This window comes from Dryobates pubescens, chromosome 6, assembly GCF_014839835.1.
Source record: "Dryobates pubescens isolate bDryPub1 chromosome 6, bDryPub1.pri, whole genome shotgun sequence".
Classification (NCBI taxonomy): domain Eukaryota; kingdom Metazoa; phylum Chordata; class Aves; order Piciformes; family Picidae; genus Dryobates; species Dryobates pubescens.
The window spans coordinates 29,808,367-29,828,291 of record NC_071617.1 but is presented as its reverse complement, the minus strand read 5'-3'; the positions used below and the strand labels follow the sequence as shown (position 1 = coordinate 29,828,291).

At 35.2% G+C, this 19,925-nt stretch overlaps 1 protein-coding gene across 2 annotated transcripts in view; it reads right to left on the bottom strand.

Moving 5' to 3' along the window:
• The window catches only part of TTC13 (tetratricopeptide repeat domain 13), a 38,052-nt gene that overhangs the window by 14,322 nt on the left and 3,805 nt on the right, over nt 1-19,925 (bottom strand). For both annotated transcript variants that reach the window (XM_009906312.2, XM_054162241.1), the window contains exons 3-15: nt 17,281-17,356; nt 14,645-14,715; nt 12,374-12,439; nt 11,333-11,425; nt 10,161-10,277; nt 9,281-9,391; nt 7,652-7,734; nt 5,030-5,171; nt 3,575-3,749; nt 3,008-3,164; nt 1,786-1,916; nt 1,331-1,463; nt 731-823 (exon numbers count right to left, since the gene is read on the bottom strand). In XM_009906312.2, the coding sequence (XP_009904614.1) occupies nt 731-823; nt 1,331-1,463; nt 1,786-1,916; nt 3,008-3,164; nt 3,575-3,749; nt 5,030-5,171; nt 7,652-7,734; nt 9,281-9,391; nt 10,161-10,277; nt 11,333-11,425; nt 12,374-12,439; nt 14,645-14,715; nt 17,281-17,356 (1,448 nt within the window). The remainder of the gene's footprint in view (nt 1-730; nt 824-1,330; nt 1,464-1,785; nt 1,917-3,007; nt 3,165-3,574; nt 3,750-5,029; nt 5,172-7,651; nt 7,735-9,280; nt 9,392-10,160; nt 10,278-11,332; nt 11,426-12,373; nt 12,440-14,644; nt 14,716-17,280; nt 17,357-19,925) is intronic.

Sequence of the window (19,925 nt, the reverse complement as noted above, 5' to 3'; positions counted from 1 at the left end):
ACATTTTAACCACTCCCTGAAGTAAAGCAGAGGCTGATAGGGTCTAATCTATAAAGTGGAAAGGAGGAGCATAGACAAATTCTTACTAGTCTTTGTATGTGAACATTAAAGTAATACTGATTTTCTCTGCCTGAAATAATTCTTGATGAGGCTTTGCTTCCCTTACCTTTTTTCCACACAGCTTCTCAAAAAAGAAAGAAATAAAAGCAGAATGACAGATCAAGGATTCAGTATTTCCCATAGGGGAGGGGAAAGAAGAAAGGAAAAAGAAAGTTAATTAAGATGAAACCTAGCTACATATTTACTTAAATACACATTGCTCCTGTGATTGACAGTGATGTTGCCACTCAGAGTCTTTCACACTTCTACCACATCGTGGGAAGTAGCACAGCCACGGCTACAACACCAAGTCTTGCAGCATGGGAGAAGATGGAACGTACAACAGTGGTTGAATCTTTAAAACTTTACCTTGGTCTGCTCTGAAGATAACTATGGTTTTCCTCTCTATTTTAAATTGGTATTAAAGCTAATAGAACAGCATTGTTTCATTACCAAAATTTTAGAAGCAAAAAATCCCAATGTTCCACTAGAAAACAAGAAACGAATACTAAAGCAAAACAATAAGCAGGAATACATTCAATACTGTAATATTGTGTTTCATTAATGGTTTTTAAGTTTTGGTATAATCCCTCAGTGTGTGTGGGAAGGCTGTTTGGTAAAACTCTCATACCTGATTAAGTTAATGTGATTATTGAAACCTCTGCTAAGGCTTCGGGCAGGCATTTGGTCCAACCAAAGCACAGGTTGGTCAGGGTCAGCTATCCTGCAAAGACAAAGGATAGTAATATTGTCAAACATTTCACTCCATGTGATATTTTTAAATTGAGGACTGTTCACACAGAATAATTTCAGACAAAAGCTAGAATTCAAAGATCACAAAAAAACCCCATCCCTTTTTATTGAAATGCATGTATAAATTTCTTAAGGGAAAAACCCAACCCATAGCATTTCATGCTGTAGGCATTTGAAACCAGTAGTTTTTGCTAGCCTAAACTGCTATGTACCCTATGGTCTTTCACAGCTTTGCCTCAACCACAAAATGCTATTCCCAGCTCTTAGCCTCTTTTAACAAAGAAGAAAAATTGAGTATTTTCAGAAGTGCACTCCCTGTACCTATGCCATCCTCCTCCTTTATCAGAACACTTTCTAGTTACAGAGTGGAAGCAAGCATTTATTGTCTCATCTGTGACTTCATCCCTTTAGTTTAGGGAAGCATGCATCGTTATTACAACCAGTGTAAGGCTTGTTCTCTCTCTCCTTTTACCATTACCTTCGCCACTTCACAGCAATATCAAACATATCTCTCCACTGCATCAGTCTGGTTTTGCCATTCATACGAACTTTAGAGTTTGCCCAAGTCCGCTGCACAGCTTGCATCACTTCTAGCGTGGCCAATCCCATTGCTGAGGGTGAGAAAGGAGAAGAGAGAGACAAACAAAAACAGAAACAGAAAAATCAGTTAGAGCCAAATATTCAGTTTTATACACAAAAGAAAACTGAAGCAGGAAAGCGACATATTTACAAGAAAAGAATTGCTAACATAAAATCTGGGAGATCATGATCCCCAGTCCCCAATTAGGTCAAGAAACTGCTGACATAATATTGTAATTTTAAACTTTTTATCTCATCTGAAAGAAAGAGCATAAAACCAATTGGCAGATAACAAAAGTACAGCATTAAATTATCACCACATTGATTTCCCCCTCCCCCAAATTTACCATATACCTCTATGTATTCTTTTATTTGGAAGAAATCCTGGTGTCTCATACTGCATCATGGAACCCAGATGATCTGCTACACATATGAGTTCTTGCACATCAGGCTTATAGCTTTCAAAATTCTGAAATAACACATCTCTTACAGAAGAGAAAAACACGCATAAGACACAGGTTGGCAACAAAAATCCTGAAACTTTAAAAAAGCAATGTGTGTCTTATAATCACTACAATTTGTGACAAACACTCAAAAGCAATATAAAAGCACTTGTTCCTCCTCCCACCCTACTGAACACACACATTACATTGCAGTTACACTCAATATCTCAAATGAAACCTTGGTCTTACTCTATTCAGTGGTAGCTCTTATTACTGTCACAACCTTCAGACTTGCTCATAACAAGTGGTACCAAATAAAGTTAACAAAAAATACATTATCCTTCAGTGTTACACTCACCTTAACACTAAGTAAGAAAAGAACGTGTAGAAACCAGAAACCTTATTCCATAACTTCTCATATAAGTGTGTAAAAGTTTCTTGGGCTGAAAAGGTGAATTTTATTTCATATATACAAAAGGCCATACATTTTTAACTCTGCAATTTTAATGTTTTGGGCTTTTTACACAGATACACAAACATGTATCTAGAAATCAGTTTACAGCATGAGGAACTGCTATCTTTCCTTCACCTATGTATTTTTGAAGCCTATTCTAATAAATCCCCTGCTTTGCTGACTGAAATCACTCTCCTCCTAAACTACTGGTTACCTAAATTACTCCCAATATTTTTATCTAGAGAAACCCAGCTGCCATTAAAATGAATCTATTATGTATCTAGGAAATCGCACATAACAAAATAAAAACTAAACACACAAGAAGGAACTGTAATAAGGGTACTACACAATGCTACAAAGAATATTTCAAACTTATCAATTCTTTAATTCAAGAAAAAAGAAATATAATAAACAGTAAGACCATGGAATATGGAACAGTATGTGATTATTGATTATATGAAAGACAAGAGATGAAGAAAATTATCATAGATGTAATTCTTCTTCTTTTATGAGCTAAGCCAACTTCAATCCCTATGACTTTGAAAAGGATTTCCACACTCAGTGGATTTCCACTTTCTCACAGTATTAAACACTTATTAAAATATGCTCTAACAAGGATTTGGTCAAATTGAAAAAAATCCACAATTGGAGTAGGTGTAAAAATAAATTAATGACTCACTTTATATGTGGCTGTAACCCTGGCTGTTCTTCATAGTTTTCTATAAGAAAAGGAAGATTTTTGGCCCAGTGGTCCTTGAAATTTCCAGGAAGATCCGTATCAATATTATACTCTGTCAGAGGAGTATCCAAATGTGCATGCAAGTATCTAGAATACTCTGGAGGAAAGAAATAAAATGAAATACTGTTTGCATAATCAGCCTACTCATGGAACTACATACCAACAAAAATCAGATTATGTTTGTCAGTTATCCAACATGACTTATTAAAGTCATTACTTTCAAATAATTTAATTTTGCCATTAGCTAGTTTCCAAGACAGGAATAAGTTTATTTCAACTAAGCACTGCAAAACTCTTCACCATTACACAGAGATGTATATTTAATTTGTGGTCTCAGTTTAGCCATATAAACAAGTAAGAATCAGTCCATAGATTTTTAAACATATACAGCAGTGTTCAGGAGAATGTACAAAAGGCCATAACTGCAAGCATGCTTGCACTTTCAGGGTTCTTGAAAGAAAATTTGAAAAAGCCAACCAACCAAAAACCAACCCAATCCTAACTTACCTCGGAGGTATTTAACTTTCAGATATTCTGGGCTGGCCTTCTGACCTGGTAGCGGATCATTTAACATAACTTTAGTCTGAGCTTTTATGCCTTCATAAAACTGTCCCATTGCAACATGGCTGAGCCCTTTCATGTATTGGCATACTTCATTATATGGTTCTAGCTGCAGACATCTCTAAGAGATAAAAGGAACAAAGCATCCATAAATCAAAGCAGAGAATAAGTATCATTGAATAAACTCCTTGTCAGAAGCCTGGATGAAAAGATTTACTGATTATTAAGATCTGCTTACATCACAATTTTATTTACAATTACATTGAGCACTTATATCGTTAATGAATGTAAAATATTTCCAGCCTCACAGAAGGGCAGGTGAGAAAGGAACCACTAGTGCAAATATGCGTTTTGTCATACTTGAATTTTTATGAAAATAGACCACATTTGTCTAATGATACTAGCACTACAGAACTTTGAACATTTGTTGAATGAAAACACACTCCTGGCAATATTAGTGACAAGTCGCTTTTTGCCTGTTCAACATACATATTGTGCCATTTCTTCCATAAATACCTACACTAGTTTTTGTATTAGCACACTTCATTCTGTTAGTCAACTATGTACTATATGTAAACCACATAGCAAATCCACAATTTAATTTTTTTAATTATATGCTCCAGTTTTTCACATGACCAATTACATGTCTTTAGAAGAGCATTTCCATTTTAAAAGCCAAGCTATATTTTCAATCACAACAGTATTAACAAATTGTGGTATAGTAGGTGAATACATAACTGCACAGAAAGCGTTCCACACACATATTCAGGAACGGATGCAATTGTTTCCACACCTCATTTCATTCCTTGTTCTAAGGATACAGACATAGAACTAACACACGCCTTTACTGTTCTGTCTAGAAAATGAGATAATTATTTAATGCCAGTGGAGAAAGGCAAGATTTTATTTAGCTGTGGAACCATGCTCATTTCTTTTTTTTTTTTTTTTTTTTTTTTTACAAGCTCAATGAACTGCAACATATTCCAAGTTTTTCAAAAGAAAGAAAATACCTCTGAAAAAATTAGAGAGATACTGGAACTTTATATGCTTACTGTAACTTCAAAATTCAAAGAAGGCTAGATTTTAACCCAAACCAAAATATTAGCAAGAACACATTTATTAGCTTAAAAAAACCTAAACAAACAGATAAAACATTTAAATAAGAGCTTGGTAGTAGAAAGTCATAAAACAGAGGAAGTATCTTACATTTAGCAAATTACATTTTTCCTTAAAAATAATAGGGGTTTATGCAATTTTAAGACAGGCTTCACAAAAAAAGTAATTCTAGTTCAGGTGCATGTCACATTTTGAATTAAAAACTTTGACATTTGTTCATTTTACTGCACTTGTTGGATACTAGTTCCTGTTAAAATATTTTGATTTTATTTGGGGCCTGCTTACCTTAAAATTCTTTAGTGCTTCATCTAAGCTACCATGATGATAAAGCATCATTCCTTTGAGCTGTAGTGTCTGAACGTGATTTTGATTTAGCAGCAAAGCCTTCTGGAAGCTCTCTGTCGCAGCATCAAAGTTGCCAAGTTCTCTAGGTGATTCCACAAAGTGGAATTGAACAATATAAAAGGTAACAGTAACAAATGAAGTTACTTATTAAAAAAGCTGTTTTAACACATCCAAACAGGAACACAGCACCAATGGAAAACTTCTTTAACAAAAGCAGTAATTCTGCAACTATTCTTCAGTGGTAATAACAGAATGGCTGTACAGTTTTTCACTCCCAGAAATTTGTATTCTGACATACAACTGTAGAAGACCACAAATTTTCACAATCCTCAGTGGACACAGACCATAAAACCCCAGAGCTATAGTATTTCTTCAGAAACTAAAAGAAACACAATTTCCACAGAAAGAACTCTTGGAAAAATTTCCAAATTTGTGACAGGTCTTTTAACTTCTAAACATAAACATGTTCTAAAAACCACAGTAGCTACTTAAACGCTGAATAAGAAAGCATTTGGCATTTGAAAGCTGAAACTAAATGAAAACACATTAACTGGAATTACTGCATGTGCAGGATAACTGTTAATAAAAATAGCACAAAGAAACTACAATGAAAACATTAAAATAGAAGTTGGATGTAATTTTTCTTCAGTTTAATCCAGCACACCAATTTTAAGCTCGCGAAATTCTTTCCACATCAAATTATATTTGATGGAATTAATCCAAACAAGCAATGTTAGAAAGATCAAGACTTACTAAAAACAGTTGCCACAAGGAATTTTTAGACAGAACAGCAATTAACCACAGCTTCAAATAAATGTACAAACGCTGTAGTCACTATATTTGAATCAAGAATCAGTAGGTAAAATTCTATAAGTCATATTATACAGAAAGATGAATCAGACTAAGAATTCTCTATTTGCACTATAAAAAGAATTCCTTAAAAGGCATGTTTTAAAGCATTGTATTCAGATCTTATCTGATGCAGAAGAAAGCAAGAACACAAGAATTTGACAGCTGAAGTTAAGTGACCTGGTGAAATGAGGTCATTACTTCTGCCTGTTTTAAGACCAGAGTGTTCATGGTTACAAAATTCAGACTTACAGCTGGACATCAGTTAGTGTCCTCACTTATTAAAAATATTCTATTCAGTTTCTGGCCTTCTCTAACTGCTGAGCATTTATAAAAGTCAACAATAACAATGCTTTGTGTATTGGGTTTTTTTTAAAAGAAAATAAAATCCTTCCTGTATTTTGTTCCAAAAGATCAGAGCATTTTTGGATGCAGGGGCCAGTGAAATGGAGTAATAGCCACAACTCGAAGCTCATTTGGAATCCTCCGGTTCAGTAACTCTCTTGTTTTGTAAAAAACAATGTGATGCAAAATTAAATATTTTAAAGCTTGCTTTTTTCTCTCCTTCAAAACAAAACTTATTCAGATTAAGGTTACTTGGGCACAGCTGATCACCTGGAGAGGGAATCTCACATACAAAATAAAAAAGTTAAAGCATTTACTGGAAACGTAGGAAGGCAAATGGCTATCCTCAAGGATAAATTACTGATTACTACTTAGCATCTTGAAAGTACTTACGCACCACAATAATAAGTAACAGAAAAACTCGAGAGGAAGTGAGTGATTCTACAGTGAGTTCATAATTTAAATACTGTGGTAAATAAGACAGAAGGCCACAAAGCAGAAAAAAACCCCAAAAAACCTGCCACTGCCTTCAGCAAATGGTTTGTATGCCAAAGGACGCATAAAGTTTAAAGAGCGAGCACACAATCGTGTAATGCTTGCACATCACCATACCAAATTTAACCCTTCCTACACAAAACCCATTTATGTTTCAGCAGCATGTATGCTGTAGATCAGTGCTCTGCAAAAAAACCCAGAAATGTAAAAGAGGATATAAAAAGATAATAAATAAAGAGACAGATCAGGTTCCAAAAAAAACCAACAAAGGGCAGAGATATTCAGTTGCTGACTGTGTTATATTCTTGTCTTGTTATATACAAGCTACATCTATTTTTCTCCTTAGACATTATCTGCAGACCATCTTTAAAGCAATAAATTTTGTTCAACTACAAATTAATCTTTAATGTAACTTAATGAAAAAGTGACTAGCAACCTTAGTAAATAGAGATTGCATTTACATTAAAAATACCCTAAACAGGAAATTAGCTAAATCCTCAGATCTGTAAGTCTCTTTGGTGCAAGATCAATTGATAGGAGGTCCAGTTGTTGTATGCAGTGAGTTTTTGATACATTTAAGTAGCATATTAGTCAACAGTTTGTATTAAACATTTCCACCACTTAAAAATATCACTTAGTATACCTAAAACACATCTTACTGAAAATTGCTATTTACCTAATCTTTGAGTCTGACAAAGCAAATCTAGAAATCATGTATATTGAACATATGCTGACATAGTCACACTGGCTGGAGGAACTACCAAATAAACAAATTTGCAGTTCTGTAACAAACATATGAAAATTAAAGAGTGCAATTTGAAGAACACCATCAGATAGAAAACTGATTTCAAAACTATTTCTGAACGCAATTACCTGTAGGCTTGCCCTAGACTTTTATACGCATCTATGAAGTCTGCTTTCTGTTTCAGAGCTTCTTTGAACGATTCAATGGCTTCCTATGGAAAGTCAACAACAGAAGAATTTGTCACTTACTGCATTCATTTAATTTTAGTCTCCTCAGTAGTTACTAGCCATAGATTTGCAAAGAAAGACCAAAGAAGACATACATTTATTACAAAATCTATAGAGTAATAACCATAGAAAATCTTTACAGTAATGACCAACTTCGGTGGAATTCCTTTGCCTCATATGCTATGGGAATGAGTGATTCTTTTAGTATTTTAACATAATTTGGAGATTAAAACCCTTCAAAGTTTGCTGCCAAAGTTCAATCTAGTCCCCAAGGCAAAGACGTCTCTCCTCAGAGTGTTCCTTCTTCATTCAAAATACATCTCTTGATTTTTGCAGTCCAAGACTCTGCCTTTCATTGTTCTATTGCAGTTAGCAAACACTCTCCCAAGGGATTACAGAGTAAATGGTAATCATCAGACAATAGCCTGTGCAGCTAATCTGAGGAATACAATGTAATAAAAATTATTATTTCTTTTATTTATTTTATACATACATTCAAAGAACTCTTCCTCTTCAAAGGATTCAATTAAAAAGTCAGGCTTTTAAATTGGATTGGCTGTACAAATTGGTGTCAATTATAGAAACTTAGAATTAAGGATGGAACAGCCAACTATATAATGAAGGAATGTCTGAAAACTATCTTAAAGTCTATAATGCAAGACATTAAATGCTGTAAGGAAAGAATCATTTGAATCTTCAGACAATTTAGAGATTCTTATTCAGAAAAACTATCAAATACATTCTGAGCACATGCACAAAAGTATCTACTGAACAAAAATATAAGATAAATCACCTGCCACTGCCGATAAGCTCACATCCTCCCAATAAAGTTTAACTCCAAGAAGTTTATTCCCAAAAGCAACAGTGTCTTTTCAGTCAACATTCTCCAACCTTCATTCCAAATCTCAGTTTTCAGCAAGTCTGATAATACCTAACAAATTATAATTACAGCCTTCCTTTAAGAGACAGGCTGAACCTGACCAGAAGCTAAAGGTATACCTGCAGAGCATAGCACTTCAAGGAGCAACTATGCCCCCTCAGTTTAGATAAGGGCATTTCAGAATCAACATACAACTGAAATACACATACACAGATGCAGGGTTCTCTGTCAGCAATGTCCTTATTCACCTTCTAGCTCATTTGGAAAAGAATTATTTTTCAGTTAATCTCTTTGCACAAAACCTAGGAAGTATCCATTCTAATGGAAGACATTTTGAATAAAAACCATCGAGATATTAGCAGTGCCAAATACAAACATCTTTCAAAGCACTCCATAAATGTATTAGTTATCACTGATTTATCAAGATTCAGCAAGACCAGAAAGTATTTACATTTCATACCATGAAGCATTACAGTCAGCAGTGGAACCTTTTCTTACTGCATGCACTCTTTTGCCTTAAAGAGCGCTCCTTACATGAGAGAAAATACGCGATACTTTAGTAGAAATATATGATATTTCTAGTAGTATATAGAAGTAACTTCAAAAAGGATAAATTGTTCTACATAAACTATTATTAAATACAGCTTTACCTTTAAAAGTCCTCTGTGAAAAAAGGTTAAGCCTTTATAAAGCATAGCTATAGGCTGATTTTTGTTCAGTTCCAATGAGTGCTGAAAATCTTCATGGGCCATTGCATAATCCTGTGATAAAGCAGATTTTAAGTATTAGAGACAACACCATATGAATACAGAAGAATACATATTTTTATTTTCATCAAAATTAACTACAGAATTTTGTTTAATATATTCATTCAGTCTCTGGGATAATCTGCAACAACAAATAAGGAATGCACAATACTCTTCCAATCTTACAGCAAGCACTATACAGAACAGAGCAAAGTAGAAAAAACATCTGCAAAGCAAGTGAAATCAGAAGAATAAAGTGGGGAGATCAGCTATTTATCTTCAAAGACTGTGTGAATATTAAAGTCACTTGTTTCACATTAAATTGCAAGAACAACATGCACACATTACACAGCAAAAATAGAAATGTTAGCATGTTTGTTGTGTGGCATGGATTTTTTTTTTTTCCCCAGGATACAGGGCAGTTGCTGCCTTGGCCAAAATGGTTTTCCTTTTCAGTCTGACATTCAGCAATACTACTTATATGGAGCTGTAGGTTGTAAATTAAGTTTATCTTCAAACACCCAAAACAATCTGAGAATGTGCCTGCAAGGTATTTGCACTGATTCTCTACATTAAGTACATATGCAGAGGAAATACTTGAAGAATACCTCTGAATTGTCAAAAAAAAAAAAAAATCAGCTGCAGGAAAATCAGGGCTTTTGCTGTTATTTTGGGTTTTAAGGTAGAGAGGAAATAAACTCTTGAACAAAAGTAACAACTGGCACAAACAACAGTGACAAAAATCCACAACCAAAACCAAACAGGATCCCCAAAATCTACTAACCTCAGATATGAAGTAAAGAGTACCTCTGTGCCTGTAGAGTCGTGCTGATGGTTGTAGCTGAATAGCTTTGGTGAGATCTGATAATGCTTCACTGATTCGTCCGAGCGGGGACAATATCTAAGAACATAAAAGCATAGTTTAGACCAAATAGGCTGAAAAGATTGTTTAAGCATTATGATGATTATTTCTTTTCCATGTTCACCTGTAACAGAATAAACTTTATTTGCTAGAACAGGCTGGAAAGTTCTACACATTTCAGAACTTACTGCTTTTAAGCCTACCAAGGGAAAATCTAAATGCATTTTTCCTCAAAAAAGTTGCAGAAACCTAGTATTCAAAACCACTCCTCCAAGTCAGCCAAAGCAAAATACTCTCTTCCAAATCATTTCAGCACAATCAACTGAGAATATAACTACTCTCCAACTTTTTTGACAAAATATAACCCCCAGTGCAAAGTGGTCTGTTTTCTGAACTATTTCAATGCCTTTCACGTATTAAAATCAAGATTAACGAAAGTATTAAAACCAAGAAAATAGTGAATTACAACTCCGTATTACAGCAGTTATTTTACAGTGTGCTGAATTTAATACATATTTATTCTTTTGATTTGTCTACAAAGCTGCTTCTTGAAACTCATTTTCTGTAATTTAATTGGCAAAACGAAGCACAATTTTCAAAACTAAAAACATCTGTGTATGTGAGCCATATTTAACATATATGCCTGAATATTAACCCAAAACATTTGATTAAAAACTCATTCTTTCTGAGTCTGGCATTTTACCACCTAATCCTAGCAAGACATTTACTAAGGTGACGCTAAGTGCAAACAGTGAAGTTTGAGTGATATTTTGATTCACTACATTAAAAAAAAAACAACAAAAGCCACAAAACCAACCCAACCCACACATGATCTTACTATATAGTATGTCAAAACCTAAAGACTTAAATACAATATATGCTATTCTATTGGCTGTAGTAACTCCATATGGTGTATGTTTCATTTTAAAAATAAACATTCCACAAATTACCCTGAGAACAGTCCTCCTTTTAAAAGACAGGAGGACTGTTCACAGAAAGACACAAGTAAGAGCTTCAGTCACTGAATAAAGACTTGAAAACACTGTAAAACAGCAACTTCTCCAACAAACTGAAAACAGATTTGAAAAGCTCACTTCTGCTCGCTGTTCAAAGACTTCAGGATGATCTGGTTCTAGACTAACCACTCTACTGAGCTCAAACAGAGCAAGTTCAGCATTTTTCATATCCTGAAAGAGAGAAAAATAAGGTAAACAACTGTGATACTTAAGAGTAATATATTATGAAGACTGGAGAACAACTAAATGGATTAAGTTTTTGAAAGTGTACCAGTTTACACAAAAAGCCCTTCACAGTTTGCTAGTAACATTAAGATGCAGCATTCTACAAATAGCTAAAAAAAGCACCCAGTTTTCCTCAAATTGTAGAATAGGTTATTTAACTGGGGGGGGATCCACACTGGTTATATAACAAGTTCTGCATTAAATTTCATTGATTTTTTCCTTTTCCCCCCCAACAAGACAAAGAAATTTTGCATGTGCTTACTATCATCCTTTGTGCCTTGAAAGTGTCACTCAGAAACTTTTTTGATGTGGAGCTGTTCAATATCAAACTGAACTGAGAAAAACTCATGCTGGTGTTACAGTAATTCTTTAGTGGTGCTGAAAGGAGCTTGTATGTTTGTAAGTAATTTAACTTTAAAACAAATTATAGTTAGTAAATGTATCAAGAGGAGCAATATGAAGCCTACTGGATTGCAAGAGTTGACAGTGTTTCCAAGTTGCAACAAAAGACTTTTGTCTCCAAATCAGACTAGATGTGGGGACAAATTCAGTGAGGCCAGAAACCTGCCTCTCAGAGGCAAGATACTGCCTGTTATCTTATTTGTAATTCCTTCAAGTGGCTCCCAACCTTATTAGCTACCCCTAGCAATTGTGTCTATATTCTCCTTCAGCACCTTTACTTCATGCTGCTTTAATTCCAGACCTACAAAGCAAAAGCACCCATGGCTCTATGATACAGAGCACCTATCAAGAGATGGACACACTACAGTAGGACAGCACAGACTCTGGGATATACCTATAAAGTTCTAATCAGTTTAGCCCCTCCTGTTACAGGCCTTCTTTTAGTTTGGATATGAATAGTTTAGGTATTAATTTAAATAATTATCTACTCACATGTAGTCCTTTTTTTCCATATGCTATGCCTCGTCCGTAAATTGCACTGACCAGATCTGGTTCTTCCTGTTAAGATTAAAAATACCAAAATCAGTTGTGGTTTGTTGGGGGCGGGGTGCATGTGTTGTTGTGGTTTTCTTTTTGTTTGTTTTTGTTTTAATAAAAATTATCTTTCTTCAATATGCATGTAATTCCTGCTGTAAGCAACGAACAACCACAGCTGTCAGGCAATGACATTGATTGTATTACAGCTCATACTTCCATATGCTCACAACTTCCTATTCAATTTACTGGAATTGTTCTGGAGTATTTATCCAGAACATTTCCTAAAAGGAGTGTGGTGACAGTGTCAGTGATGACCTACCAGAAGTTATGTGCACATTAGTGTAGTCTGCTGTCCAAACTTCATTACTTGTAACCTTATTGGTAATTATATGATTTCTTTTGTCTAAAGTCACTGAAGTGATAATAAACAAACACAATTCAGCCATTCAAAGATTGTTCTGTTATTAATTTAAATTTGAGATTTAAAATTAGGAAGCAGGAAATTGTGATATCCCAATGAAATCTGTATTCAGGTAGCAAATAAAACTAGAGTTGTTCTGCCAAAATAGTTCTGCAAAATTCAAATAAACCTCCCTTGGGTAAGATTTAAGTCTGTGGCTTTCCAGCTTGAGCACCTAAAGGGATGCATCTTACATAGCAAATCTACTTCTTAGAACCACAGAATTGTTTCAGTTGGAAAAGAACTCTAAGATCTTGAGTCCAACTGCCAACCTAAGACCACCATAACCATTACACCATGTACCAAGCACCATGTTCTTGAACACTCCCAGGGACAGTGATTCTACCACCTACTTGGGCAACCTGTTCCAGGGGAAGGTAGTAGAATCACTGTCCCATTCTTGTTCAATGTTGCTTACTCTAGCCATGGTTTTCCATCCAAGTTTTAAGAACTACAACAGCACAACGATGCCTGTGCAGCCCGTTTCCCTGAAAACCAGTCAGAAATTACACAGTCTTCACAACTGCAACCAACACAGTAGTGATATGAAAGTTTGTAGCGTAAGTCTGCTCTCATTTAACTGGGAAAACTGCCAACAGACAAATGCTTTCACTGACAAAACAGATACACCATGGCACACCAATGCTGGCAGCTTGCCACATATGAGCTGATTCAAAGTTTACACTTGCCAATGTCAACTTAGGTAACTTCCCTACTTTTAATACAGTGACTAAGCAAGTCTCTTTTCTTCTGTTAAATGTTTTCATTCTCCCTTCATATGTATTTAAAATTGCCTGATGGAAGACAGAGCAAACAATCATAACCACATTACAGTATTTCAGGCATATAATACCAAAAAAGACACAACAAAAGAAAAAAGCCCCACAAGCATTCTAGTCCTCTGATAAATTCCTTGGAACAATTCCATTGAATTGTCACACTTTCACTCAATTTAAGTACAGCCCATATGACATTTGAGTTTACAGAAATACAAGCTAGTATTTGCAATACTACTTTCAGCCTTGCATGCGTGTACTATGATCAGTTTAGACCCAAAAGCAGCCCCATACTACATGTAGTCCCAGGTTCCTAGCCACAAAAACAAAATCAGCTCTAGTTGAAGCTTTCAAACTGTTGGTGTTGGGTTTGTTTTAAAAATAGCTGTCTTCCACTTCATAGAAGAGGATTCTGAATTCTTTACCTTGGTCAGAAAAAAAAAAGTTAAAGTATTAGTTGTATTTTACTTCTCTATTAAATTCACCAAATACTTACCACTGAAAAACAAAGATAAACCCAGCATACAGAATTATTTATCATCAGCAATGTGGTACTTTCCACTAGCAATAAATGATCTCTGTCAGGGCTTCTTTTCTGATGCTACTGGCACTACGCTAACTCTTGCCAAAAATATCCACATTAAAATCTCAGCCTGCTCAGTAAAAGGATAACTACAGGAATGTCAGTTCTGCACATGAGATTTCTGAAGATGCCTTTTCTTTCTTTGTGTCAAAGTGCCACAAAAAGTTTATTCGTATAAATGAGAAAAAAAACACTCACCAAATAACAGGTGATTCAGTATCTCAGTTTTTAAGAGTATTGGTTGTTTGGATGGGAAAAAAAAAATTAACAAATAATACAATAATTACTCTCACAGAACAACTATTTTAATTTTAAAATCTTGATTGAATCTTTGTTTCAGTAAAAGCCATGTATTTCAAGGTACAATTTCACTAAGGTGATTTTTAGGGATCCAAATAAAAACTTACCTGCAGCATCGTTGAAAAATGTCGTATGGCTTCATCATACAAGCCATTGCCAATCAACACATATGCAATTGCTAAAAAAGAAATTACAAGTGTAAATAAAGCAGAAAAAAAACCAGATTTTTTTTTAAATTACATTTTACAGTTTGGCTGTATTTAATATTAAGTGCTTACATTGCACTAAAATAGTCAAATGACTTCTGAACTGCCACTGAAATGACCTCCCTCAACCACTACATAGCATTGATTATTATTTCTTTCATACTGTGCTCCTCAGAATTGTTTTGGGGATTGCCCTCTACTGAGAAAAGGTCCATGTTTGCTTCAAAAGTACTTAGGACCAGAAAAGGTACCTTAATCCCATTCAGTGGCCCTAGAGGCTTTCTTAATTATAAGTGAGCCTGGCTAACACTGGGTAACTTTTTTTGACAATTCCATTAAGAACATTTGACTCTACTTCTTTGTATACATCTCACTAAACTTCACTAGCTGACAGTAAGCTTTTCCTTCACTTGAATTATCTAGAAAAACCTCAACTGAAGCAATTCTTATATTTATAAAAATGTGAATGAAATACTACAGAATCTTTACCCATGTTAAAATCATGAAAATATTTAAAGTTTTTGCCTGCCTCCCAAATTTGGGGTAGAAACAGTTTGTTTCTGTTTTAAAAGAAACAGAACACTGCTTTAGAAACATATTCCTGTAGCCTCCACAAGATGTGAAAACACAGTCAAGTCACAGGTCTGGAAAGCTTTGAGTGTGCTTGCAGATGTGAAGTTCAGTTCTGACAGCTGAATCGCTCGAGATTGTGACATTTAGCATGTATTAATCTCCCACAGTTTGTAACTCTGGATTAAGCTCTGTCTACACCACCCACAAAACCCCATGTATCTCACAGACCAGAGCTATGAAAGACAAAGTGCAATTTTGCCTCCAGCAGTTTGCACAAACAGCTGACAGCAGGCCTAAGAGCAGGTGTTCACCTTTCCCCATACTTTTAATGAGTTTTAACAGTCATACAAAGAGAATGGGAGAGGCATCTATCAGCTTAATTATTTACTCAAACATAAGAAATGACCAATAAGCCAGTTAGAACAAAGGTATTTTTAATAGGATACAGACACTTATCTTTCATGCAGGCTAAGCCACATTGTTTTGGCAGTGTAGCTAAGCACTGTTCATTAAAGCAGGAAAAAAAGTTAAAGAGAAATAAGAAATGCATTTAATCCAGAGCTTGCCTCACCCTTGGAACATTTCTATTATGCAGAAGGAATATAAGCTTTTTCCACAATACATAAAGTTTCACTTGGTACACATACAGCATTGCCAAAAAAGGAGTGAAAATCAGCAGTGAAGGACAGGTTGAAGAGCTCTTGAATTTTCTTCATTACATTCTCCTCCAAGACTACACAGTTCATCAAATTATCTTTATGGTTCTGATCCCAGAGCAAAGAACAGTTGGCACATAAAGTAAAATAAAACTACCTCAACCAACACAGTATTAAGGAAAAAAGCAGAGAAAGAAAGATAGTGAAGACTTATCTTGCTGATAGTTTATTTTCTTTATTCAAGACTCTGGGAAAAATATATGTCTGTAAAATGACAGCAAGTGATTAGCAGCTAGCAGCTGCTAAGAGCATCAGCTTTTACAATTTCATCTCTTTGACTGATCATTTAGTCTTTAATTAAACACTGTAAAAATAACTAAGCTTTATGAAAAGTCTAAGGGCTAACAATGGTCCATTAGCCCAAATATGTAGGTACCAGCATTGCTTCACAATGCCCCATACATTTCACACTACTTTTCCTCAGAACAGTTAAAGGTAACACATGCAAACAGGAAGGACCCAGGGTCCCCACAGCATGATATACTTGAAAAAGTGGGAAGGTACATGCCATCTTACAGGCCATCTTGACAGGATAGGGACATTCTGGCATAGTCTACCAAGCAGATCCTAAAAGCATCAACTATTTTCTGCTGGGCTGAAGTTTGGTATTCTCGGCAGGATTCTATCCACATAGTTCGGTATGCTAGGAATAGGGGGGGGGGAAATTAAGATACCAAATTTTCCTTGATAAATCCATGAAGGCAGAAATTATGTCATTTTAAAAAAATGCTCATTTGTTTTAATTTTGCTAGACAACTCATGAGTAAAGTCTCCCTTTGCTCTTATCTAAAACACCGTGCTGTCTTCCTTGACACACATCCTGAACAATCACTTTGCTGCCTCTGCTTCCTATAGAGGACACCAGTTTGGGGAAGTATTTACAACTCACTCCTTCCTGAAGTCCCTTGAGAAAAATATTTCCTGGTTTGTTTTTTGTTGTTGTTGTTTTCCAAATCCCTCCACAGAAAAAGGGAAGCATGAAGTAGCTAAGACTGCTTAACAGGATGTAATCAAAATGCTTTTTTGAACGCCTGCTTAAGCAGACATGGTGAAGAATTCTAGTGATCAGATTAGAAAAGATATTTTCAGGAAGAGAGATGCATATTTTCTTTGCATGACCAGAGAAAACTCACTGTATTTTCAGGATTATTAGGATCACTTTAAAATTAATGCATCACTAAGGAGTCAGTTTAGTTGAAAAACACTCAGTGCTAATAATTAGCACAAACCTTATATAAGGCAGCTTACCCAATTCTTCATTTGTGTTGTCATTATCAGTAGCAAATGGAAACCGTTTTTGCTCTGCAAGCAGCTTTGCTTGATTCTGTAAAACATCACAGTTGTTTTAAATGTTCAGCAAACAACAATAAAGAATTTAAATCCCATGCCTTAAATCCTTAAGAGAATTCCTTAAAACAAAAAAGTTAAGACTAACGTGATTGTTACTCTAAAGTAAATTCATTCCTAGTCTTCCACAAGGAGAAAAATTCTCTTCAGTCTGGTGCTGTTGTTATTCTCTCTAATGTACGGCTAACCAAACCTTTCAGATGAAAGGACATTGTCAGCATTTTACCAGTGGCTCATGTTTCTGTATTACATCTGCTTAACAGGAAAGTTTGGAATTCCTTTAAGACACATGCTACTTCATAGGAAAATGTACACACTAACTCACAAATTATTCCTGTCTCCTGCAAAAGGAAGAATACCACAGGAGAGCAGAAGACTGAAAATAAAGCACTGAAAAGAATATCACTCCAGCAATAGGCAAGTTTAACTTATCAGTGATTTACTAAAGGACTAAGGCTGTTCTTTTAATAATAACTATCAGCTACAGACTTTGTTCAGGCAATTGTAGCCTACGATTTCTGTTCCCCAAGGTGCACATCTACAAAAAACAATACCGCCAAAGACAATCACTCAGAAGAACAGAACCACTCTACTCTGTTCTTTATCACAAGTGGTTTCCACAGACAGCTCTTAGACTACCAGAGCAGTTTGAACAATGAAAAGGCCTATTAAACGAGCATTTTTGTATTTTTCTATCAGTTCTCTTCTTTTGCTTCAGCACATATGCACATCTTTAATTTCAGACAACACAGTTGAACACCTTAAACTGCAGATAATATGTATTTAACTCATCACTTATCTACTGAGAGGACTGTACATTGTCCTCCTCCCTTCCCTGCCTATCCTCATTACTTGTGTCTGTGATACATACATTTCAATGATCAATAAAGAGCAAGAGTAACTGGGCAAATCCCATTGCAGTTTCTGCCCTGATCTTAGGAATGAGAAGAATAATCTTAGGAATGAGAAGAATGTTTGGTCTGCTCTAAATACTTGAGTATTTTGGAAGGTACAAACAATTAGCAAATGGAATTTTACAAACCTTGCTTTTACTGAAATCAGAGATCATGTAAGACCTGTACTTTATACTATAACATTCTGAGAATTATTACTCCATTTACTGCTGAACCTACAGTAACAGAACAGAAAAATTTTTTTCCTCACTGAAAAAAAAATGATTAAAACCAGCAAAAGAATGAGCAGTGTTGACCAGGTATATCAATTAGAAAAACAAATCTACATTGCAGACCATATATATTTGCAAATCACATGCTTCCAAACAGAATTTCTTTATATCATCAGTGTCCTTCAGGTAATTTTCAGAAAATCCACTTCAGAAAATGATCTTCAGTATTTAACTCTGCAAAAACATTATTCTTCCACAATTGTCTTAAAATTAGACAAAAAAATCAATCATTTTTATTAAAGTACTAAACAACAACTTTGGCAAATTTACAGAAAAGGCATTACATTTTTTCTGTGGACAAAAGGTAAGATATAGCAAGATTCCACACTAGGTATTGGAAAACAGCGACAACGAAAAGAATCTGACATGACACCAATATTGTCTGAATTACAGAGCTGCATGTGACGCTGAGCAAGTTTCCCCAGTGCTCATCTACCTCTTCTGTTTTGTTATCATAGAGTAACAGAGTATGTTTTGCTCTTGGGGTGGGGGAAAAAGGGGATTCATACTTCAACAAATTCTGAATCTGGTTATAGGTTAGATATCTGAAGCTCTACGTGCCAAAACTGAGAGTCACTCTGCCTTCAAAAAACAGGAGAATTTTCATCACAGCACCAGCTCCTGATAAGCTGAACTGCTGATCTCTTTGAAACTTTGTTTTTTAAAAAGGGAAATTTCTTATGAACTAATATACATTTCACTGCCTTAGAAAGAATTGCTGGTACCACTAGACCGGCCTAGATAGAAGATCTAACCAATATTTAATGAAGCAATGTGTAAGGAGAATATTCAAGTTAAATAATTGGCTTGGTGGATTTGCAGTAGAGTAGTTTCCAAAGGCTACCTCTGAGGAAATTGCTTCTACATTCCCCACAGCTAGTAACCTCTACAAATTTTCCAAGGCTTCTTCACATATTCACAAGGGAATTATTTGAAGGTTTTCAGTATCTCTGACTCTTGTGGACTGAAGTAGTAACATCAAACCTGTGTTCTGAGGTAGACTGAAAGTTACAGTTGCTCAAAATCAAGAGGTTAACAGCAGTATTGCAAGAAAACCCCAATTCCAAAATAATTCTTCTGAAGTCTCTCTACTAAGAGGTATTCTTTCACTAAAATATTCTCCACACACGTCTGCATGAAGACTCTAACTCTTATCATCTGTGCACAGTGTTCTTTCTGTAGCAATTGTAGGTTCTCACTCCTGCTTCTACATGCACTTTGTGGCAAACCTCCTCAGGCAGTTAATGTGAGTAAAAACTAACACATCTTTCCCTTTTCCAGCCATAGCCCCTGCACCTCTAAAAATAAAAAACTGGTAGAATAATCCAGGTGAAGATCAGCTTTCAGTGGAAATACCAGC